Source organism: Leptonychotes weddellii, chromosome 10 (assembly GCF_054177405.1).
Source record: "Leptonychotes weddellii isolate Sample4059 chromosome 10, ASM5417740v2, whole genome shotgun sequence".
NCBI lineage: Eukaryota > Metazoa > Chordata > Mammalia > Carnivora > Phocidae > Leptonychotes > Leptonychotes weddellii.
The window spans coordinates 52,058,274-52,083,465 of NC_138378.1; the positions used below are offsets into that span (position 1 = coordinate 52,058,274).

Genomic DNA, 25,192 nt, shown 5'->3' on the forward strand with positions numbered 1-25,192 from the left:
AAGAAAGCCTTCATCTTACCTCTAGCTGCTATAGCTTAGTCTTCTTTGCAGGTTCCTCATTCTCTGTCCTCTGTCCTCTTAAAAATTAATGGTTCTCAGGGCTTAACTCTCAGCCTCTCTTGATTCTTCTCACTCTACCCCTTCTCTCAGAAAATCCTATTCATAGCATGGCTCCCAGCCCCATCTTCAGAAGAGTCTGAAATCTTATCTCTACCTCAGCCTCTTCCTTAATACTCCAAACTCATATTTAACTGATTACTAGACATATTTACAAGAAAGTCTCAAAGGCTCTTCAAATTCAGAGGAAAATCAGGTGTTTCCACATACTTTTATAATGTCCAGTATTCATCCCCAGCCAAAAACCTAGCATTCTCCTAGATTCTTCCCCTCACAAGCACCTCACTCCTCTGTCTCTCAACTCATCTGCCCTAATCTATCATCATCTCTTTGGCCTGGGTAATCTTTCTAACACAAAAATCTCCCCAATTTTTTAAAAATGATTTCTTATTGTTCAAAAGATAAATCAAGACTCATTTGTCTACACCACAGGCCTCTGCCTAGTTAGCCCTTCCTTCCACCACTTCTCTTACATTTTGGGTTCCAACACACTCACCTACTTGCCACTCAAGAGGCTCTTGAACATGATCTGTGGTTTACTATTCTTTTTACCTTTACTTGGCTAACACCATATTTTCTTTTACTTCCCTAGACAGACTTATGCCTCCTTTCAATATTAGAAAGTTATCACCTCATATGTAACATGTCTCCTACTATCTTTATACCTAACATAGTACTTTGCCCCCAGTAAGTGCTCAAATTTTGTTGAGTGATTGGTTTACCTTGATGCCTGTTCCATCTCAGCAATGATATTCTTCATGCCTGAAATGGTCTTTTCCTTGAAAAATAATGTATTAAATAAAAAATTATTTTAAACAATTTCTCTTAAAACTAAATGAACAAAAAGAAATCCTCCCTTTTTGATTCCCATTTGGTTTTAAACATTTACATTCTCTTCTTCTTTTCTACACTTTAAAAACTAAAGCATATATGTCAGTGTATTTGTACTGGATAAAAACAAGATTATGCTTATTAAAGACTACACTTATGTGCATTGATATGAGATCAATATAGTAAATACTTTGTTAAAATGTTTTGTGTAGTTGCCCAGCAACACAAAGACCCCATAAGCACCCTGTTTTTGTTGGCAAACCAGTGGTTTGGCATTGAAGTGTAGTATTCTGGGAACAGAACTGATTCACCTCCTCACTTCTCCATGTTGTAAAACCCAGGAAAGTGAATCATGTAACACTAATTTAAGTTCTGAGCAATAATAACTTTGATCAAGTAAGTTATTTATATTAGTCATCAACATCATCTTCAAAAAGCTATTCCAACTGAATTACTTATAAAAGTATACTATTAATTTTAGGTCTGAGCTAATAAAGAGATAAGCATTAGGCCTAGAGCAAAGATATAAAAAACTACTGACATTCTTCCTTTTCAAAGCTGTGGTAAGGGAGAATTAATGAAATCAGTTAAGGCTCAAGGTGTGACTATCTTAATGCCATCAATACCATCCCTATACCTCCTCCTTTTAAAACTCTCATTGATCCTGAACTAGTTACAGATAACTATACACAGATACTTAGGCCTACATTAGACCTAAAAAAAAAGTAGGAAAATTATTCTTTCACTAAAGAACTACATTTCATTTGCCCTTTGAATTTTCACTTGCCCTTAGAATTTTCAAATCCTTGCTACCAAGTAGCAAGCTGAAAAGCAAAACCCCTACTTCCCAACCAGTTCTGTTCCTGTTCTTTAGAGACAGTTAGGGGTGTGTGTGTGTGTGTGTGTGTGTGATCTTCCTTTATTCATGTGCTTCTCTTGAGCTATTTTTAGCTCCAGTTTCCCATTCTGCTTTCTGGTAAAATGGTGCAGAGTCCACATCTGGCAGTAATGGATATCAGAGTATAGTTAAAATACATATTAGCAAAGCAGTTAAACCCCTTTAAGAAGCACAAGCCAATAAAGAGAAAATACTGCTTAAAATGGAATATTTACACAAGGTTTTGAAATATAACTTAATACATTTCTACATAAATTCTAAAAAACTAACTGAACTTCTAGTGTTTCTGAAAGCCATTACTTGGTTAAACTTTAAATATGGTTTGTAAGTCTATATAGGACTTCCTTTATCAGAAGAAATTTATATTGAAAATAAGATTCTCTGAGAACATTGTAAAGCATCCGGACAATAAAATTACTGGGTAAAATCTAATAATATATCCTCTTACCCTATTTTTCTGTTAATATGACCCTAATACCATCATTTCCCAAACTGTTGAAATCTATGCCATTATTATCAATTTAATATTCCTTGTACAACCTCAATATGCTTATCCAGAGACACAGACTCAAGTTAATTATTAAAAAATTCAATGTGAAAAGGCTGGTCGTAAATCTACTTAGAAAAAAGAAACAAACTAAAATGTTATACAAATAGTTCTGTCTCTTATTATTCAAAAGTATGTGAACTTGCTATCAAGTTTTCTAACTTTAACTGGTAGCAACTAGTAAAACATGTTTTAAAACTATGATTACCAGAAAAAATTTCCCCTTATGCACTATAATGTAGGCTTTTTCCATAGTAATCTGTTTATGTAATCACCAGATTAGACTGTAAAATTACTGCTTTTTACTGAAGGGTATTTATAAATTCAGCTCTGAAATATCATTGTAGAGAATATCTCCTCTTTTGAATGTCTAACACTGTTTTAAAAAGTTATTTTCCCTTCCGAGGATGGATGTGTTTACATTCATGATCTTTTTTTTTTTACATTCATGATCTTATATGAAGTTCTTGATTTTGAAATGGACCTGCAACTCAATATTCCTTGTGAAGAAAAAAATAATGTTGGCAAGTTAGCAGAATTGAAGAAACATGAAATATTAGAAACAGCAGAGGAAAATGATTCAGAAATTCCTAAATAATTTGTTTCTAAGAGTTAGTGTTTTTAAAGAAAATTGTATCAAACTTTCAAAAAGTGTTCTGAATAAAACCAGAAGTAAAACTCCACTCTCCCCAAAACCCAGAAAATACCAAAAATATTAAGGCATAATTATAATGAGTCAGCCTTTTCAACAAATAAACCAAAATTTACTATCTCATGAACCTGGATAGCAAGATTTCAGTTGTGCTCATGATTCCCAAATCTATTAACTTCACTTCAACTTTCTCTCCAAACTTAAAAATCCAAGAGCCTATGAATATTTCAACTGTGTGTTCCAAAGACATGTCAATAATCGTCCTAAGCCTGTTTTATTTGTTTCCTAGTTCATGCATAGGAACTATTCATGTAGTTCCTAAGTCAGAAAGCACATCTTGTCAATCTTCCTTAAAAGATATATTTCTCGAGGGGTGGACGAACCATGAGAGAAGATGGACTCTGAAAAACAAACTGAAGGTTCTAGAGGGGAGGGGGGTGGGAGGATGGGTTGGCCTGGTGGTGGGTATTGAGGAGGGCACGTTCTGCATGGAGCACTGGGTGTTGTGCTCGAACAATGAATCATGGAACACTTCATCTAGAACTAATGATGTAATGTATGGGGATTAACATAAGAATAAAAAAAAAAAAAGATATATTTCTCTTACAGATACTACCATTATCCTAATAAAATTCTTATCATTTTACTTGTAGCTGGTATCCTTGTCACTATTCTCATTTCCTTATAGTCCATCCTTTACACAGACTAACAAGTGCCAGAATATTTGTTTCAACATAAAGATCTAATTGTGACACATCATTTACATTATTTCAATGATCCTCTATATTCATGATGATAGAGTCTAAATATTACATGTATTTCTATGATTTGTTGTTTAACCATCCCATCTCATCTTTTGCCCCCAGCCCTGCTCCCATACTGACCTCTCTTCAAATTCTCTTATAAAAGCAACTGGGCTTTCATAGAAGCTGCTTTACCTGTCTGGATCACCCTTTCTCTGACTCTCCCCTTTGTCCTAATCTTGTCCTCGCTATTCCTAGTCATCACAGGGCAGTCCAGGCACCATCACTTCCTGGAAGGCTCTTTAGATCTTTCTCCTCCCCTAATCCAACCCCAGGGCTGAATTAGGTATGTTTCTGCCTAACTCCATTTGCACATTGTGTACATATTGCTATGGCACTTAGCACATTGCATCATGATCGCATCTTAATTTATCTTTCTCCCAATTATACTGTAGCCTTATGGAAGGCATACCCACTCACCCTCAGTTTCTATCATTATACCTGGTACATGTCAATAAATGTTTGTTGAATGCATGGATGGATGGATGGATAAATGAATGAATTAGATCCCTTAGAGAGGGAAAAGACCTTATTCCAATGATGCTGACTTTGCTTAAATCATTTGTGGAAAACAGTTTAGGAACTGTCTTCAGAATTGGTTTATGAAATAGAAAAGGGTATCAGTATTTCCCTGCCTTTTTGGCAACACCCGTGTTAGCATTGTTTGAACAACAAAAAATGTGGGATGGAGATTATCATCCGTCTTTATTCACCAGCTACATATGATCTATTCTCAAAGGCTGAGGATGATGCAAAAATATGCTCCTAATTTTGAGCACAATTACAAAAGGCAGTGTTAATGGGCATATTGCTTCCTAGGGTGGCTGCCTGAAAATATAAGCTCTGGTGTTCTTTTAAAAAGAAATCAGTCTCACTGCTTTATTACCATGCTTCACATTTGGATATTTGAATTAGTTATTGTCATGAATGTTAATCACAAATTTATGAGAGAAAATCAATTTAAAAATATTAGCTAGTAGACTTGAACACATAGTTCCCAAGACTATCTTGAAATATTTCCAAATCAGATTCTACAGTTTTAACTCTCTAGAAAAAAAATTTTGAGAAAATCCTATTATTTTATTCAGATTCAAGTTCAAACATTTCTTTTAAACCACAGTTCTAAGAACATACTTTCATTGCCAAACTCTCTCCAAGGGATGCAATATTCTCAGATTTTTTATCCAAACATGCTTGCAGGCATTCCTTTTCTTTAGCCAGATCGTTGAGGGTTGCACCAAGAATGCTGATTTCTTCTCTCTGGGCAATACTTTGCCTGGTAAAATTATCTAAATATGTAATCATAAAGGCATTGTTTTAAGCAAGATATTTTTTTTCCAATTCAAACAGACTGAAATACTTTTCAAAGTAAACTCTCCTATATTGTGTTCAATGACTAAAAATAAGTACTGTATCCCAAATAAAAAATGGCTTTCGTTGTTAGTGATTAAAAACTGAGATGAATCATGAAATTCTGACTCATAAATGTAAAAGCACAATTAACACATTTAAATTAGAACAGCAAAGGAAAGCTCTATATCACAAGTTCGCAAAGTAGATTTACATGTGTGGTGGGGGAGGAGAGGGTGAGTGGTCAAAATAAGTGGAATATTAAAACAAACTGTGACCTCTCTCCCTCTAATTTCCCCACCCTCTAGCCTAGAATCACCATTGCATATAAGTTGGTAACTAAAAGATCTTAATATAATATTTAATTAGGTCATCTTCAGAGTCAAATGTCTCCTGATATTCTGATTTTTCTAAAGTAGGGTTATAAAAATTCCTAGCAGGAAAGAAAATCCCACAAAGTCTGATTTGATTTGTGGTAACACTGACAAGCCAATGTCAGTGTTGAAGGCCTGACTGACTGGTATAGAACAGTGGTTTTCAAATTCTGGTTTTTCATCCAGCACCATCAGCATCATCTGGGAACTTGTCAGAAATATAAAATCTGAGGTCCCACACCAGAAATTCTGAATCAGAAATTCTGAGTGGGCAGAGCAATTTATGTTTTCACAAGCACCCCACCCATGTGATTCTAATGCATGACAAAGTTTGAGAACCACTTGAGGAATTAGTAAAGATACAAAAAGCCTTGGCCATATCTTACTTCAAGGAGCCTAGCTCCAGTGATGTTTAGTAGCTCTCCAAGTGATTCTGACACACACCAAAGTTTGAGAAACTTTGATAGAGCTCTACGAGGGAAGCTCTGTTACACCAGACCTCTAGGTAAATCCTAGCCAATAGTCATCCAGAGCAGTGTTAAGAGAGGTAAAACCATATGCCAAGAGGATGATCTATACAGTACTTGAAAATACATCATGTCCCTTTTCCAGAGAGTACTGTCTTTAAGGCAAACCACATGTTTTGGTATTCTGATATTTGAGTTCATTCCCATTGGCGTACAATAAATACATTTTAAAACTCTAAAACACCTCTAGGGTCTCCTCGCTTTAAAAAAAACAACCTCAACCTTACATCCCACTCAAGCTACCATACCATTTTTCTGCTTCTGTTAATTGCTAAGCTTAAGAGACTTCTATTCTCTCCTGTCCCCACCTCCTCACCTCCTAATCATTTCTCAACCTACAACCCATCTTCCACATCCAACACTCCATTCACACTTTTTTTTGTCAATTTTACCAAAGCCTCCTATGTGCCAAATCCAATCAATATTTTTCATCCTCATCTTATTTTGCTTCTCAAAGATATCTGACAATTGATCATCCCCTCCTTTTTAAAATATTTTGCTCTCTTGCCTCCCAAAATAACACTCACTTCTGGGTTTTCTTCCTACTTCTTTGGCTTCTTCTTACTGAGTCCAGGATCCTCTTCTCATTCTCTATATTTTCCCTAGGCAATTTCATGGTTTTAAAATATCATTTGTATGCTGATGTGTCCCAGATGTTTATCTTTAGCTTAGATTTCTCTTCTGAGATAAAAACTTATCTATTTAATTGCTTACCTTGGATTTTTATTTAGACTTAAAATATCCAAAAATGAGTTCTTTAATATTCCCCTTCTATAGTTCTCTTGTAATATTTCCTATCTTAATAAAAAGCACTTCTACTCGCCTAATTGTTTATGCCAGACATTTTTTAACTACAAAACAGAAAATGTTAAAAAATATTCCCCATTTTAAAATGGGCTTTTTAATAGTCCTGACCAAAATTTTACTTTACAGTTATAAGAAGATTAAGTTATGACCACATTTTCATAGAGATCACTGGTAAGAAACATAAATAGGACACTTTATAAAAACAATTTTCTCTATGAACCCAAGTGATAGCATACAAATATATGTACACTTTCCATCAAAATAATATATAGACATGTACCATGTTTCATCACAACACTATGGACAAGCCACAATGTAGTACGAACAGTTGTAAATTTATACGGGATCATGACAAATTTACAAAGTGTCATTGCTTTGTTTAGCTATTTCTTCACTGAAAAATATGAAGCCATATCTAAGTATTTATGGTCCTAAATATAAGTAAAAAATTTTACTATCAAAGAAAAAACATATTTTTCCATGATTCTTGACTGATAAACTTTTAATTTATGGGCCTATTTCCAAGTTTATCTATGTTATAACTGAAGAGAAGAAAACATGTTTTTCTACCAGACTTTAAAATATATATATTTATTTATCAGGGGGAAAAAACTCACCAATTTTTTCATCCAAGCACATAATTTTCTCCTGAGTAAGCTGTAGCTCATACTTTTTCTTAGCAAGATGTCGCTGAGTATCAGAAAGATCTTTTTCTGTATTTTCATATAAAAGTCTGTAAACATTTTAATAATAAAACTAATTCTGAAATATTTATGCTTTATCAACTTTTTAGTGTATTTAAATCTAAAAACTGGTAAGGACTGTAATATACATTTTTTCTTTTTAATATTTTCTTTATAAAAGTACATTAAAGGAAGTTTGGAGAATAAAGGGTAAAAAGTTCTCGATAAAAAGCTACTATTAGCATTTTGGTGTTCACATTCAGTATTTTTTCACAATATATATTTTAAAGTTACCATACTATAAATTCAAAATTGAATCGTGATTTTTTTTTTTCACTTACACTTAATCTTTAATATTTTTCAGTCCTATAAAACAGCCCTCCAAATCACCATTTTCTGGCTGAAAAGTATTATATGAGCAATAGCCATTTACTTTTCTTTTTTTTTTTAAGATTTTATTTATTTATTTGTCAGAGAAAGAGTGCACACGCAGGGGGAGCAGCAGGCTCACTGCCGAGCAAGGAGCTGGATGTGGGACTCGATCCCAGGACCCTGAAATCATGACCTGAGCTGAAGGCAGATGCTTAACCAACTGAGCCACCCAGGCATCCCAAACATAAAGTACTCTTGACACAACACCCACAGAAAGCTCCTAAACCAGGTTATCACAAATACCCCACCACAACCTAAATAATAAAAACAAAACCCCCTCCAGTATATACACACCAAGAGAATCTACCATGAAAAAAAATGGAAAAAACACTATCAAAAGCATAAATAACTGAAATCTTCAATAACGAAAAACCAGGGGAAAGCACGAACACAGTGTCGCCCACTACCACAAATTATGCGGTCAACTTTCCTACATCTGGAGTGCAATGGATAAGCCTCATCCTGGGAAAACCACATTTGTGAGTATAATAAGAAAATTTTTTGAAAATATAGTGAAATTCCACTGTAGTCTAAATGAAGAATCTTTTCATATGCGTTGACAAATTATTTTCTTAGCTTTTTTTCTTGTAAAGCAGCATTTAAAAATGCATACTAAGGGGTGCATGACTGGCTCGGTCAGTGGAGCATGCAACTCTTGATCTCATCAAGGTTGTGGGTTCAAGCCCCACACTGGGTGCAGACTTTAAAAAATGCATGCTAAAATCAGAAGCATAAATGTAACAAGCCTATCAATTCAAATGACAATGATGAGTCCTGAAAGACACAGGATTGTGCAAAACCTTCCAGTGCACACTGTGGCTATTCTTATGCTGTTAAATTGCATTGCAGCCATATGCTTTCCAAAATAGCCATATCCCCCTGCACAACACAGGGATCTATCTATTAAAAAAACAAAATAGAAAACTACACACATAATCAGAAGTTCTCAAATCAGATCTTTAAATCACTGACCAATAAACCACACCTAAAACAGACATTTAAGCAATAGAAACTTTAGAAATAAAGCTGGTAGCTTCTTTTGCAGACTCTTTTAACACTGATGTCAAAAAAGACTCTTACAACTCTAAGATATATTTAGAACTCTAAACAACCTACTTTTTTTTCTCTCAAATGCCCAGAGTCCTAGAAGAGACTTTTGCTTGCTTCCAAGCTTGGGCAATTATGATTAAAGCTGCTATAAACATCGAGTGCAGGTTTTTGTGTGCACATAAGATTTCAACTACTTTGAGTAAATACAACAGAGCGCTATATGGTAAGAGTGTGTTTGGCTTTGTAGAAACTGCCAAACTGTCTAATAAAAGTGGCTGTACCATTTTGAATTCCCACCAGCAATGAATAAGAGTTCCTGTTGGCCCACATCCTCACCAGCATTTGTCGTCAGTGATTCAGATTTTGTCCATTCTAATAGGTATGTAATGGTATCTCACTGTTGTTTTAATTTGCATTTCCCTGATGACCTATGATGTAGAGCATCTTTTCATATGCTTATTTGCCATCTGTATATCTTCTTTGTGGAAGTCTGCTAAGGTCTTTGGCCCATTTTTTAATTGGGTTGTTTGTTTTCTTATTGTTGAGTTTTTAGAGTTCTTTGTATGTTTTAGAGAACAGTTCTTTATCAGCTGTGTCTTTTGCAAATATTTTCTCCCAGTCTGTGGCTTGGCTTCTCATATTCTTGACATTGTCCTTTGCAGAGCAGAAGTCTTTATTTTTAATGAAGTACAGTTAATCAATTATTTCTTGTGTGGATTGTGCCTTTGCTGTTATACCTAAAAAGTCATCAACATACTGAAGGTCATCTAGGTTTTCTCCTGTTATCTTCTAGAGGTTTTACAGTTTTGCATTTTACATTTAGGAATATGATCCATTTTGAGTTAATTTGAAGGTGTGATATCTGTGTTGCAATTTTTTTTTTGGCATGTGGATATCTAGTTGTTTCAGTACCATTTGTGGAAAAGACTGTCTCTGCTCTACTTTATTGCCTTTGCTCCTTTGTCAAAGATCAGTTGACTATATTTATGTGGGTCTATTTCTGGGCTTTCTATTCTGTGCCATTGCTATTTGTCTATTCTTTTACCAACACGACACTGTCTTGATTACTGTAGCTTTATAGTGAGTCTTGAAGTCAAGTACTGTCAGTGCTCCAACTTAGTTTTTCTTCAATATTCTGTTGCCTATTCTTTTGCCTCCCCATATAAACTTTAAAATCTGTTCATTGATATCCACAAATAACTTGCTGTGATTTTGACTAGAACTTACTGAATCTATAGATCAAGTTGAGAAGAATGGACATCTGAAAATATTATGTTTTCCTATCCATGAACATAGAATATTTTTTTTCTTTTTCTTTTTTACCAAAACAAAACTTTATTTACAGTTGAAAACTTAAACAGAAAATCCTGGGTTCTGAATCTGTGACATTTCCAAGGTCTCTTGATCAAAAAGGGCCGCCGCAGGCAGGGAAGCAAACACAGGGGCCAATCCGGATTATCTTACTCAAGAGCGCCACCCAGAGCAAGGGAAGGCCTACAATGGCAGAGAGGTGAAGGTTTGATCAGTCTTGCTCTGGACTACACCCTCCCCACACTGTGAGATCACCACAGGCAGCTTGGGCTTATTGCTGAAGCCTGTGGGAACATTCTCAATCTTTCGCATCACTATAAGTCCATCAATGATTTTTCCGAACACTACGTGCTTTCCATCCAGCCAATCACATTTAGAGCAGGTGATGAAGAACTGGCAGCCATTTGTACTGGGACCACTGTTTGCCATGGAAAGCAGGCCTGGAGCTGAGTGTCTCAGTTTAAAATTTTCATCTGCAAATGACCCCCGGTAAATTCTGGCAACTCCAGTACCATCTCCATTAACAAAATCCCCACCCTGAATCATGAAATCCTTTATGACCCTGTGGAAGGTGCTCCCTTTGTATCGTATCAGAACCCCACCTTTTCTGAATTCTCCAGAGAAGAACTGTCTAAAATTCTCAGCCGTCTTAGGCACAACGTCCACAAAGAGCTCCATCTTCATGCGGCCAACTTCCTGGCCGCCAGTGCTGACATCAAAGAACGCCACGGGATTTGCAGGATATGTCCTCACTCCTGCATGGGGATTGGCTGACAATGTCATCTGTCATCCTGAGTCTTTCTTTTTTAAAAAGATTTATTTATTTGAGAGAGGGGAGAGGGGCAGAGGGAGAGGGAGAGAGAATCCTCAAGCAGACTCCCTGCTGAGCACAGAGCCCAATTCAGGGCCTGATCTCATGACCCTGAGATCATGACCCATGCCAAAATCAAGAGTAGGATGCTTAACCAACTGAGCTAACCCAGGCACCCCTAGAATATTTTTCAGTTTATTTAGTTCCTCTTTGATTTCTTTCACCAGGCACCCCTAGAATATTTTTCAGTTTATTTAGTTCCTCTTTGATTTCTTTCACCAGTTTTGTACTTTTTCTCATACAGATCTTATACATAATTTGTTAGATTTATACTTAAGTATTTCATTTTGGGGGGTACTAATATAAATTGTACTGTGTTTTCAATTTTAAATTCTACTTCTTCATTGCTAGTATAAAAAAAAGCAATTGATTTTGTATATTAACAACATATCCTGCAACCTTGTAGTAACTGCTTATTAGTTCTAGATTTTTTGTTGATTCTTTTGGATTTTCAACAGAGAATATCATGTCTACAATAGATTTTAATACTGAAATCTTTTTAGTCTCAAATACCCAGACTCAAACTGAAACAGTCTTGGAATCACTGGACACAAAGACCCAAACTAACTTTTTATTAACAGATAGCTCTATCAATCATTCAACTATATGGAAAATTCTTCTTGGGCCTAGAGATGTTTGATAAACAGATGCAGATACACAGATTTTTTTTTAAATCTACTTCTAGAAAATGTTCTGAAAATACTCTAGCTTTTTACTATTGTTGTCTGACATAGAAACCCAAACAGAATAACTTCTGCTACTAAAATATACCTGTTTGAAAGGAAAGTTCATTTAAGCAGTATAGGAACACAGATAATGAGTACTGGTTTTGAAACACTGGGGAATTTCTTCTTCATCAGCAGTGAAACCCAAACAGAAATGCATTAATTTCTTTTTGGCTGATTTGGCTTGGAACACTATGGAACTTCAGTTTAGAGATACAGAAAAACAGGTATGTGCTGAACTGTGCTCAGGACTCAATTTCTAGTGAGTGTTCACACCTGGGACAAAAATTTTCTCATCAACTGACGAAACAGAAAACAGGAACAATATTTTAACTATACTGAATGTAGGTGGATTATGTAGCTTCTGATTAGATTCTCTGTAACTCCTTGCCTTTTGTACATGTAACTATGAAACCTATGATATGAATATATTATAAAGTATAAGATATTGATCTATAAAAAATAAACTGACAGCTGACTCCTCAGCATAAATAATAAGACAGTGGAAAGATATTATCAAAGTGTTAAAAATAATTCCCAACCTTTAGAATTCTCTACCTAGCAAAAATATCCTTCAATACCAGCAAGGTTACAACAGAGGTGGTGAGAAATGCTCTGCTTTTGAGTACATTTTGAAGACAAAACAAACTGCATTGGATATTGATATATGAAATCACAATTACTCAAGGTTTCAGGCCAAGAACTACATGAATAGACTTTCCATTTACTGAGATGGGAAGATTGAAAAAGCAGATTAATGTGTGTTGGTGGGTGAAGGGTAGTGGATAGCAGAACTCAGGTTTGAAAATGTTGTCTATTAGGCATCCCAGTGAAGATGAAAACGAAGTGGCTGGACATTCAACTCTGGAGTTCAAGAAAAAAGTCCATGCTACAGATATACATTTAAGAGTCAAGAGTAAATACATGAGACTGGATGAGTTCATTGAGGGATGAGTACACAAGAAAAGAAGTGGTCTAAGGACTGAGCTGAGGGACACTCCAACATTTACAGATCATGGAGATGAGGCAGAACTAGCAGAAGAGCCTGAGAAGGACATCCAAGGAGATGAAAAAGAAAATCAAATGAGCATGGTACCTCAGAAGCCAAATAAAATATTTAAAGGAGTAGAGAAAAAGCACAACTGATCATCTTTGTCAAATGGTGCTGATAGGTCAAATAAAATGAAGACTGAGGATTGACCACTGAATTGAGCAACATGAAAGTAAATATTACCTTAAAAAAAAGTTTTCATAAAATGGTAGGAGAAAAAGGCAGATTACAGTGGGTTTAAAAGAGAGCAAAACGTAAGACGCTGGAGCCAGAAGTTTAGACAACTCTTTCAATGAAATCCCTGTAAATAAGATGTAAAATTTAGTACAAATATGTAATATATCTGAATAACATGATTACAAATCTGAGCTAAGGGACAAATATAAAAACTATTTCAAAATTAATAAATTTCTCAAGTATACACAGATAATTACCAAAAACTGATCCTAAAAGTAGAGGGCAACACATTTCAAAAATTTGAAATCTAGTATGTTCTGCAAATAATGTAATTAGCAAAAAGTCAATCAAAAAGATAAGTGAAAATTCATTATGTTTTTGGATACTTAAAATTACACTAATAAATACCAATAGATCAAGTAAGAAGTAATGATGAAAATGATAAAATATTTTATAAGAAGTACATAACAAAATTTGTAGAATACATTCAAGTAAGTATTTTGAGGGAAACTTGTTTATATGAGAAAAAAAAAAAAGCCTGAAAAGTAATAATATAAGCATTCATCTGAAGAAATTTGAAAAAAAATAAAAATAAATCTAAAGAAAATAGAAGGAAGTAATAAAGAACAAAACTTAATGAGGAACTCCAAAACAAAATGTTGGTCCTTTGAAAAGACTAATAACAACAGACTAAAAAAGAGGAAATCACTACAGATTCTACAGACATTAAAATGCTCATAGAATATTGTAAACATTATCCTAAATGTTTTAAAATTTAAAGAAAATGAACAAATGCCTTAAAATATATAAACTGAATGGCATAAGAAATTTCTAATAGTTCCTTTATCCATTAAACAAAATAAAAACTCCCCCCCCCAAAAAAAGTTGGACCCAAAAGGCTTCATTGGTTAAGTACTAAAACTTCAATATTATGCCAACTCTTCCAGGTAATAAAAGAAGACTAAATGAATTGAGATTATTATAAGGTTTACATGACATTGATACCAAAATCTGATTTTAAGAAGCCCAAGAAAAGCAAGTTATTGGCCAATCTCAATTATAAAAATAAATGTAAATATCTTAAAGAAAGCATTAACTGACACCAGAAATCTATAGAAAGTATAACATACCCTAACTGATTTGACAAAACACATCTATTCCTGAAAAAAAAAAAAAAAGTCTCAGTAATCTAGGAATAAAAGGAAACTTCTTCAACCTGAAAGAAGATAGCTACAAAAAACATACAGCTAATATCATACTAACTATTGAGAATCTAAATGCTTCCCCTTACAATGTGGAAGGACGTCCACTTCATCATTTCTATTCAACATTGTACTGGATGTTCTAGCCAATGCAATAAGGCAAGAAATAGAAAGAAAAAAAAGCATGCAGACTGAACACGTAAAACTATCTTTATCTGCAGATGACCTGTCTACGTAGAAAATTAAATGGATTCTACAAAAAGGCTAACTAGAACTAAAAGGTAAATTTAGCAAAGTTGTAAAATACCAGATAAATATATAAAAATCAATTGTAGGACTTCTGGTTTTAACCCTGACAAGTAAAGAGCTTAGAAACTGTCATTTCCACTGTTATAACAACAACAAAAAATGAACAAAATGAAAATCAAAGACTTTCTGTGACACATTAGAATAGTCAATTACAGAACAAACTACCAGTTCAAAATCTGAAAAGATAACCAAGATCTGCTCATTTGGAGCAGAAGCCACTGGAATCACAAATGGTTAAGAACACTTAAATAGGGGAGCCTGGGTGGCTCAGTTGTTGGGCGTCTGCCTTCACCTTGGGTCATGAGCCCTGGGCTTGAGCTCAGTGGGGAGCCTGCTTCTCCCTCTCCCGCTCCCCCTGCTTGTGGAAGTTCCCTCTCTCGCTGTTTCTCTCTCTGTCAAATAAATAAAAATCTTTAAAAAAAAAAAAAGAACACTTAAATAATAATTTTGACACATTGCTGGAGGCTGAGTTCGTATTTACATGAGAGTGAGAAGCTCCTAGAGGCCACAGTTTTAGAGGGATCCCTATATTTCAGTGTTTACCTCCAGGAACTCCACTAGGTTCTCACAGTAAAGATCTGAGAAAGATCCCCTGTGATTCTGACAGGAGGAAGTAATTATTGTGAAATATGCCCAGAGCATACTCCATAATAAAGGCTTACTCTTCAAATAAAAAGACTTTACCATAGCCTTATCCGAGCTATAAAAGGACATTTCTCCCACTTTACCCTCTCTAGCCTTCCTGTCTCACATAAGTGGATAAAAAATAAATAAAAGTTATACCAATGGAAAAACACTTGTAAACATCATAGCCCAGAGACACACGTCCACTAAAAGACTGAAATTTAAGTACAAGAGTAGAGAACATATTCCCTCCTCTCATCTTTACCACACTAACAGGGCTCCATGATAATCACAGTGAATCACAACCCAAAGAGCTGCAAGATGCATGCTCTCACTGAGGAAGGGTACCCAAGGAAGCCTAATGTCAAAAGGAAAAACAACAATCAGGACAACAGAGGAATTTGAAGTCTCTGCCACCTGCATCTACAACAGACATTGAACACAGCTCAACTGCCAGCCAAATTAACATAAACATTCACACTAAAGGCTTATTTACTTCAGTTAACACCCAATACAATATGTGTGGCTTCAATGAAAAAATTACAAGGCATGCCAAAAGTCAAGCAAAAACACAAAGGAAGGATAAAACCAGACTCAGATATAGCACAGACACGGGAATTATCAAACAGGACATTTTAAATAACTATGACTATTTGGTTAAGGGCACTAATGGAAAAATAGACAATATACAGTAATGGGGGGTAACATAAACATTGAGATGGAAACTGAGAGGAACAAAAGGAAATGCTAGAAAGCAAAATACTGTGACAAAAATAAAGAATGCCTTTGATGGGCTCATCAGTAGATTGGACACAGTCAAGCATAAATCACTCAGCTTAAAGACAGATCAATAAAAACTTCCCAAACTGTAATGCAAAATGCAAAGAGAAAAACAAAAACAAAACAGAACATCTAAGAACTGTAAGTATAATTCAAATACCAAAAGGAGAAAAAAGAGAACAAGAGTACAAGAAATATTTGAAGTAATTATAAAATAAAAATAAGTCATGTGGATGAAAAGTACAGTATAGGTAATATAGTCAATAATATTGTAATACCTGTACAGCAATCCATGGTAACTACACTTATTGTGGTGAACATTTCATAATATATATAGTTGTCAATCACTATGTTCTACACTTAGAAAAATATATATGTCAACTATACTTCAATTTAAAAAATGTTTTAAGTAATAATGGCCTAACTTTCCAAAGTTAATGTGCAGTATCTATACACAGGGAACTACAAAACAATGATGAAAGAAATCAAAGACCTAAATAAATGGAGAAATATTCCATGTTCAAGGATTGAAACATTCCATATCGAGATGTCCATTCTCCCCAACTTGATCTACAGATTCAATGCAAATCCAATTAAAAACTCAGAAAGCTGTTTTATAGATACTTATTTTAGAATCACAGGTACTGATTCTAAATTTTACATGGAAAGGCAAAAGACCAAGAATAGCCAATATACTACTGATGAAGAGAAAGTTGGAGGATTCACACTACCTAGTTTCAAGACTTACTATATAGTTATAGTAATCAAAACAGCATGGTTAGGGAAAAGAATGAACAAAATAGATCAATGGAATGGAATGGAGATCCCAGAAATAGGCCCACACAAATATAAGCAACTGATCTTTGACAAAGGGGCAAAGACAATACAGAAAGGGCAGTCTTTCAACAAATGGTGCTGGAACAATTTTAAGACATCCATATGCAAATTAAGGGAACTGAGATAAAGATTTTACATCTTTCACAGAATTAGTTCAACATAGATCACTGAACTTAAGCATAAAATGAAAAACTATACAAATTCTAGAAGAAAACATAAGAGAAAAATATGTACACTTGGGTTTGGTAATGAGTTTTTGAATACAACACCAAAAACACAATCCATGAAAGTAAAAGCTAAGTTGAACTTTATCAAAATTTAAAATTTCTGTTCTGCAAAAGACACCATTAAAAGAATGAAAAGACAAGGCACAGATGGGGAGAATATATCTGCAAACCACATATCTGATAACATGTATCCAAAATATTCAAAGAATTCTTTTTGGGGGGGTAGTATAAAATTGGTAACATTTATTTTTTTTTTCCATTCAGTACGTGCGCTCTTTAATACCCATCACCAGGCTAACCCATCCCCCCACCTCCCTCCCCTCTAGAACCCTCCGTTTGTTTCTCAGAGTCCATAGTCTCTCATGGTTCGTCTCCCCCTCCGATTTCTCCCCCTTCATTTTTCCCTTCCTACTATCTTTTTTTTTTTTTTTTTAACATATAATGTATTATTTGTTTCAGAGGTACAGGTCAATTCTTTTTTTTTTTTTTTTAGATTTTATTTATTTATTTGACAGACAGAGACATAGCGAGAGAGAGAACACAAGCAGGGGGAGTGGGAGAGGGAGAAGCAGGCTTCCCGCTGAGCAGGGAGCTGGATGCGGGGCTTGATCCCAGGACCCTGGGATTATGACCTGAGCCGAAGGCAGACACTTAATGACTGAGCCACCCAGGCGCCCCAGTACAGGTCAATTCTTAAAACTCAACAATAAGTAAACAAAAAATTGAAAAATGGGCAAAATATCTAAACAGATACCTCACCAAAGAAAATAAAAAGATGGCAAGTAACAAATGAAAAGATGCTCCACATCATTTGTCATTAGCAAACTGCAAATTAAAACAATGAAATACTGCTGCACACCTATTATAATGGCTAAAATACAAAAATGCAATACCAAATGCTAACAAGGATATGGAGCAACAGAAACTCTGATTCATTGCCAGTGGGAATGCAAAATGGTACAGTCACTTTGAAAGAGTTAGACAGTTTCTTATAAAGCTGAATATAGTTTTAATCTATGATTCAGCAATTGTGCTCCTAGGTATTTACTAAACTGATCTGAAAACCTATGTCCACACAAAAACGTGCACGTGAAAGTTTACAACAGCTTTACTCATAATTACCAAAAACTGGAAGCAACCAAGATGTCCTTCAAAAGGTGCATGGATAAACACCCTATAGTATATACATATGATAGATATTATTCGATGATAAGAAATAAACTATCTAGGTATGAAAAAAACATGAATGAACCTAAAATGCACATTGCTAAGTGAAAGAGGCTGGTCTGAAAAGGTTGTATACTGTATGATTTCAATTATATGACATTCTGGAAAAGGCAAACATTTCCTCAGCCAGGTGATAAAGGTCAAAATCAACAGTAATAAATCCTATGGACTGTACATACCCATTATACTCTAGATATATATGTACCTTAAAATGGAATTTTACATCTGTGACCTTTCTCTCAAAAACAAATTACCCAGTTTAATCATGACAAAAACAGCAGACAAACCCCAACTGAGAGACATTCTACAAAATACCTAATCAGTACTCCTCAAAACTGTCAAGGTCATCAAAAACAAGGAAAGTCTGAAACTGTCATAGCCAATAGAAGCCTAAGGAAACATGACAACTAAATGTAATGTTAGTGTTCTGGATGGGATCCTGGAACAGAAAAGGACATTAGGGGAAAACTAAGGAAATCTGAATAAAGTATGGACTTCAGTTAATAATGTATCAAATAATTGATTCATTAATTCTAACAAACGTACTAATGTAAAATGTTAATAAGAGAGGAAATTGGGTATGAAGTATATAGGAACTCTACCTTCTTCATAATTGCTCTATTAATCTAAAATTGTTGAAAAATACAAAGTTTATTTTAAAAACAACTGTATTTTCATATACAAACAATAAACAATCAGAAAGTGAAAATTTAAAATTCCATTATCAACAGCATCAAAAAAAATAGGAAATACTCATATAAATCTGATAAAAGTAGTAAAGGACCTATACACTACAAAACATTGCTGAGGAAAATTAAAGATCTAAACAATGGAGAGAAATACTGTGTTTCTGAGTGGGAACACTTGAAATTCAGATGTCATTTTCCCCAATTCCAATCAAATTCCCAAGCAGGTTTTTTTTTTATACACTGTGAAAATGATTCCAAAATTAAAATAAAATACAAAGGAATTAGAATAGCCAAAACTACTTTGAGAAAGAACAAAGTTGGAGGACTAACATTACCTAATTTGAAGACTTAAAAAAAAAAAGTAATCAGGTGGGTTATACTGGGATTGAGATATATAAATAGATCCATCAAATAAAATAGATAACCAAGAAAAGACCTATACATATATGGACAAATGACCTTCTACAAAGTACAAAAACAAGAAAGCATACTTTTTCAACAAATACAGGAACAACTGGATATCCTTATGCAAAAAAAGGTGAACTTTGATCTATACCTTGACCATATACGAAAACTTTGACATGAATAGCAGATTTAAATATTAAGAACTATAAAATTGCTAGAAGAAAACACAAAACAAAAATCTCAGTGACCTTACATTTGACAATGATTTCTTTAAAAGAATACAAAAAGCTGGGCATAATTTTTTAAAAATCAATAAATTTCACTTAATCAAAATGAAAAAAATTTGCTCTTTAAAAGACAGGAGGGGCGCCTGGGTGGCTCAGTCGTTAAGCGTCTGCCTTCAGCTCAGGTCATGATCCCAGGGTCCTGGGATCGAGCACCGCGTTGGGCTCCCTGCTCAGCGGGAAGCCTGCTTCTCCCTCTCCCACTCTCCCTGCTTGTGTTCCCTCTCTCACTGTCTCTCTCTGTCAAATAAATAAAATCTTTAAAAAACAAAAAACAAAACAAAAAAAACCCAAAACCTTACATTTGAAAAAAAAAGATAGTTAGGGGCACTTGGGTGGCTCAGTCGTTAAGCATCTGCCTTCGGCGCAGGTCATGATCCCAGGGTCCTGGGATCGAGCCCCGCATCGGGCTCCCTGCTCGGCGGGAAGTCTGCTTCTCCCTCTCCCACTCCCCCTGCTTGTGTTCCCTATCTCACTGTGTCTCTCTCTGTCAAATAAATAAATAAAATCTTTAAAATAAATAAATAAAAGATAGTTAATATAAAGGTAAGCCACAGAGTGGGAGAAAATATTTGTAAAATATACCTGAAGTAGGCCTTAGAATTTAGAAAGGACTTTTACAACTTGATAATAATATAAACAATTCAATAAAAGTGTGTAAAAGATTTGAACAGACACTAAAGAGGATAAATGTATGGTACAGAAGCACATGCTCAGATGCTCAAAACCATTAGTCATTAGGGAGAGCATGCTCAGATGCTCAAAACCATTAGTCATTAGGGAGGGCATACCTATTAGAATGGTTAAGATTAAAAAGATAATGCATACCAAGTGTTGATGAGGCTACATAACACCTGGAACACTCATACACTACTGGTGCAAATGTAAAATAAAATAGTACAGGGGCGCCTGGGTGGCTCAGTTGGTTAAGCGACTGCCTTCGGCTCAGGTCATGATCCTGGAGTCCCGGGATCGAGTCCCGCATCGGGCTCCCTGCTCGGCAGGAAGTCTGCTTCTCCCTCTGACCCTCCCCCCTCTCATGTGCTTTCTCTCTCTCTCATTCTCGCTCTCAAATAAATAAATATATAAAATCTTTAAAAAAATAAAATAATAAAATAAAATAGTACAACCACTTTGGAAAACAGTTTAATAGTTTCTTCAAAATTAAACATATATCCATCACATGACTCAGTCACTCTACTCTTAGGTATTCATCCAAGAAAAATAAAAGCTTATGTCCATACAAAGACTCATGTAAGAATGTACATGAATGTTTTATTTGTTATAGGCCCAAACTGGAAACAACCAAAATGTCCATATATTCACACAATGGAATACTACTCAGGAACAGAAAGGAATAAACTACTGATTATACAACAAGGATAAATTTCAAAATAATTATGCTGAGGGAAAGCATCCCACTAAAAGAATATATACTGTATGATTTCATTTATATAACATTTTAGAAAACCAAAACAAATCTCTAGGACAGAAAGCAAATCAGTGGTTGTCTAGGGATTGGCAGGGTAGGTGAGAAGTTACAGAGGGGTATGAGGAAATTTTGGGGAGTGATGGGTAAGGCCACTATCTTGATTGTGCTGATGGTTTTACAGATATATATATATACTTACCAAATTGAACACTTTAAATATGTGCAGTTTACTGTATGTATGCCAACTAGATTCTAATAATACTGTTAAAAGAAAACAAATGTATGCAAAAATTCTCCTCCAAATACACATCTATCTGATAGAATATTTTAGTAAACTACTAAAATGCTTTCCAGGAACTTCTAATGACATGAGCAATGCTTATGATATACAATTAAGTGAAACTGGCCAAATATATAACCTAATATAGAATGACATCAATTACACAGAAAGCTTACATAACACGGATGGAAATATTCCTGGTTAGAAAGAGATCTATATTAATAATAGTTTTCACTGAGTTATGGAATCATGGATGATTTAAATTTTCTTTACACTTTTCTCTCTTCTGCAAGGTTTCTTTGTTGTTGTTGTCTTATTTTATTATTTTTATTTTACCTGAGTCTGTACTATCCTTTTAAACAGGAAATTAAGAAATAAATGAAGGGAAAAATTTGAGTCATTATCTGTCCTGACAAGTGATTTCAGTATATGTACCACAGACCCTTGAAAGATCAGAGAGGGGACTCTGGGAACTCTTATGTGAACTAAGTATTATCTGTAGACTTAATATTTCACACTCATATGAAATACTGTTTTTCAAATGTTCACAGATGCACTGCAATTCAACATTACTGAATCTGTAGAATTCTCTCATATCAACAGACACTAAAAGTAAAATTGCTAACATGGAGGTCTTCAAGAACTTATTCCCTTACATTTATTGCCTGTAGGTTGCTTTAATTGGAATTTCTTCTGCTACCATACCAGTATGTAGGAAGAGCTAAGAACCTACTTGGCATTCAATTAACAGAAGTTCCCTTACATTTTCCTACATGTTCAAATGCCAAAGTCAAATATGCTCTGTGCCCAGAAGGACTTTGTAAAAGCTACTTCAGTTAAACATTAGGCTTTCTGCAAATGTAAGATGATGATGACTAGGAGTCTGACTCCTAGTTAAGTATGGCATTACTAGTCTATAAGTGATCTTTGGGAAATCATTTAATGTGCTGAGATTTCTACAACTGCTTCATAATAATCCTCTCAGAAATTAAAGTCAACAACTTATCATTATAAAATACTCTACAAAAAGTAGAATCTAGTAGTTATAGTAAACTAGTTGTTTAAAGGTAATTTACCTCAAAGAATTATTCTCTGCCTTTTGTCTGCCAAGTTCACTTTCAGTATCCATTGCCTTTCTTGCTAGTGATTTCATTTCTTTTTCCACAGTGGTTATGGTTTCCTTCATCAAAGTCATATTTGACATTTGCTCCATCCGTTCATCATCAAGCTATACAAGTAGAATGATAAGGTTACGGCCACCACTAACAAAATCTTCTTAAAGAGACATCCTCTCTTTGTGCAAACTGTGGCATATGACAAGATTTATACCAGGAGATGATCGTATTAGACTTGAATGTTGTGGGAGGCTGTATGGACAAGGTATTGTGGAGTAGGAACAAGAACAAGCCACTGCACAACCTGGGCATAAAGCCTATTAGAGTATATGCATCTACATTTTCAATCTGGTTCATTTTGACTGTAGCATATGTATCTTATTTGCAAAAGGATGTATTTGTTGTTCAACATTAATAAGTTATACATATAAAGTGGAATTATGAAAAAAATGTTTTTTCTCTCCTGAGTAATGTTTTTTTCCCTCATTACAACAACATAACACAGATGAATGTATAAATATATTCAATTAAATTTGGTAACAGAAGTCAAATTCCCCTAATTTTGTTTATATAGTCATAACATCTCAAATATATATTCATAGTATCTAAAATTCTTGATTAGCAAAAAGGTGATGCTTCACATTTAAATTCAGTTTAAATATATTCTTCTCATTAATTTTCATTTCATAATAATTTCTTCTACCTTAGCTACTCTTTCAGTAGAATAAGCCAGTTTCTCTGTATCTGGCAACGTTATCTTTAATGAAACAGGGAGATAAGAAAGTTGCTAAAATCCCACAGATGAGAAAGTTGCTAAAATCCCACAGATGTATCCCTAATGGGTTTTTTAAAAAAAGAACACACTTTGCAACCTAAAAGAAAAAATGCTTCACTTACATTTTTTGTGGAAGAAAATAAACAATGAAAAAGTGATAATTTATACCATACATACCACCTTAAATGTTTTAGGATTACTAACACTATCTTAGAAAAATAAAAGAACTTCTCTGAATATAAAAAAAAAAGGGAAAGGGGGAAGCTATTGACAGTTTATAGCTGAAAACACAAAAATGATTTTTCTTTACATTATGAACGGTACACTCCAGCTCTTCTATCCTTTGTTCCAAGTGAGCCTTCTCATTAAATGCTGTCTCTTGGGCAATCTGTTTAAAAAACAAAAACAAAACAAAATGTTTTCAATGTTGCTACATTGTGTTTCACAAATGGTCATACAGATAAAATTCATCCAAACCTTTAGCCTTTCCCTCAGGCTGTCTCGTTCTGTGGTCATTCTTCGTAAATCAGTGAAGGCCACATCTCTTTCAGTCTCCACCCGCCGGAGGATGGCATGTGCTGTTGTTGATTTAGGAGACTTACAGTTTTTCATCATTTCTCGTCGAAGTCGGGCAATTTCTTCCTGTGCCTATTATTTAAATACACAGACTTCTATTTAACAAGCTTTAGAAAAGACATAAATATAGCTACCTTATATCCAGCCAGTTAAAATACAAACCATTTATAAAAATGGATGCAACAGGATAATGTTTTTTAATGAACTTATATAAATAAATGCAAATGATGTCAAAAAATGCAAGTGAACGTGTAAAAATAGAAGTCTGGTTTATAATATCTTTGCCAAAACTTTTTAAAATTAATTTGGAGGCAGTCAATATAAGAGAGAATATTTTACTAAATTTTTGTGATATAAATTTGAATTCAGCAAAATTCAGGTAAAATACTGTTTTAATAAATATTACAGTGTTCCCATCTTTCTCTAATAAATGTATATGCCATTTCCATGTCCTGGCTACTTTTACCCTAACAGAAGGCTCATCAATACTTACTGACAACCCAATATACTCTCTCACACTTGTTCAACCATCCTCAGGTCCCAAACGTATTCCATACCTACAGATAATTTCTTATCCTACTGTGCTACTTAAAAGTCCCTAATCTTTCTTGATTTTGATCACTACCTATTGAGCTGATCTCCAAGACTCAGAGGAAGATATATTACTTCCCAATCTCCATAGCAAAGCTTTTACCAGAGTCCTGGACCTCATCTCCTGAAATGCCTTCTAAGATACTCCTGACTCAATTACAGATGACCCTTTAACAACATGGGTTTGAACTTATACACAGGTCCACTTATATACAGATTTTTTCAACAAATACAGTATAGTATTATAAAAGTATTTTCTCCTTGTCATGATTTTCTTACTAACATTTTCTCTTCTCTAGCTTATTTTATTGGAAGAGTAAGTGTATAATACATATATAAGAAATGTGTTAATTGACTATGTTATCAGAAAGCTTCTGGTCAACAGTAGGCTAGTTGCAATTAAATTTTTGGGAGTCAAAAGTTATACAAAGATTTTCAACTGTGCAGGAGGGTTGGCACCCCTAGTCCCACCTTGTTTAAGACTCAGCTGTATAGCAATGTCCACAATAGCCAAACTGTGGAAAGAGCCAAGATGTCCATCGACAGATGAATGGATAAAGAAGATGTGGTATATATATACAATGGAATATTATGCAGCCATCAAAAGGAACGAGATCTTGCCATTTGCAACGA

General features: G+C 34.6%; 1 protein-coding gene and 1 pseudogene across 1 annotated transcript in view; both read right to left on the reverse strand.

Moving 5' to 3' along the window:
- Positions 1-24,194, reverse strand: part of TSGA10 (testis specific 10) — a 40,571-nt gene extending 16,377 nt beyond the window's left edge. Inside the window, exons 1-6 of the mRNA XM_081833429.1 lie at positions 23,870-24,194; positions 23,703-23,780; positions 22,579-22,730; positions 7,524-7,639; positions 4,983-5,137; positions 840-895 (exon numbers count right to left, since the gene is read on the reverse strand). Coding sequence (XP_081689555.1) covers positions 840-895; positions 4,983-5,137; positions 7,524-7,639; positions 22,579-22,730; positions 23,703-23,780; positions 23,870-24,007 — 695 coding nt within the window. The 5' untranslated portion in view covers positions 24,008-24,194. The remainder of the gene's footprint in view (positions 1-839; positions 896-4,982; positions 5,138-7,523; positions 7,640-22,578; positions 22,731-23,702; positions 23,781-23,869) is intronic.
- On the reverse strand, positions 9,205-11,205 carry LOC145723876 (peptidyl-prolyl cis-trans isomerase H pseudogene; annotated as a pseudogene).
- Positions 24,195-25,192: the final 998 nt, after the last annotated feature.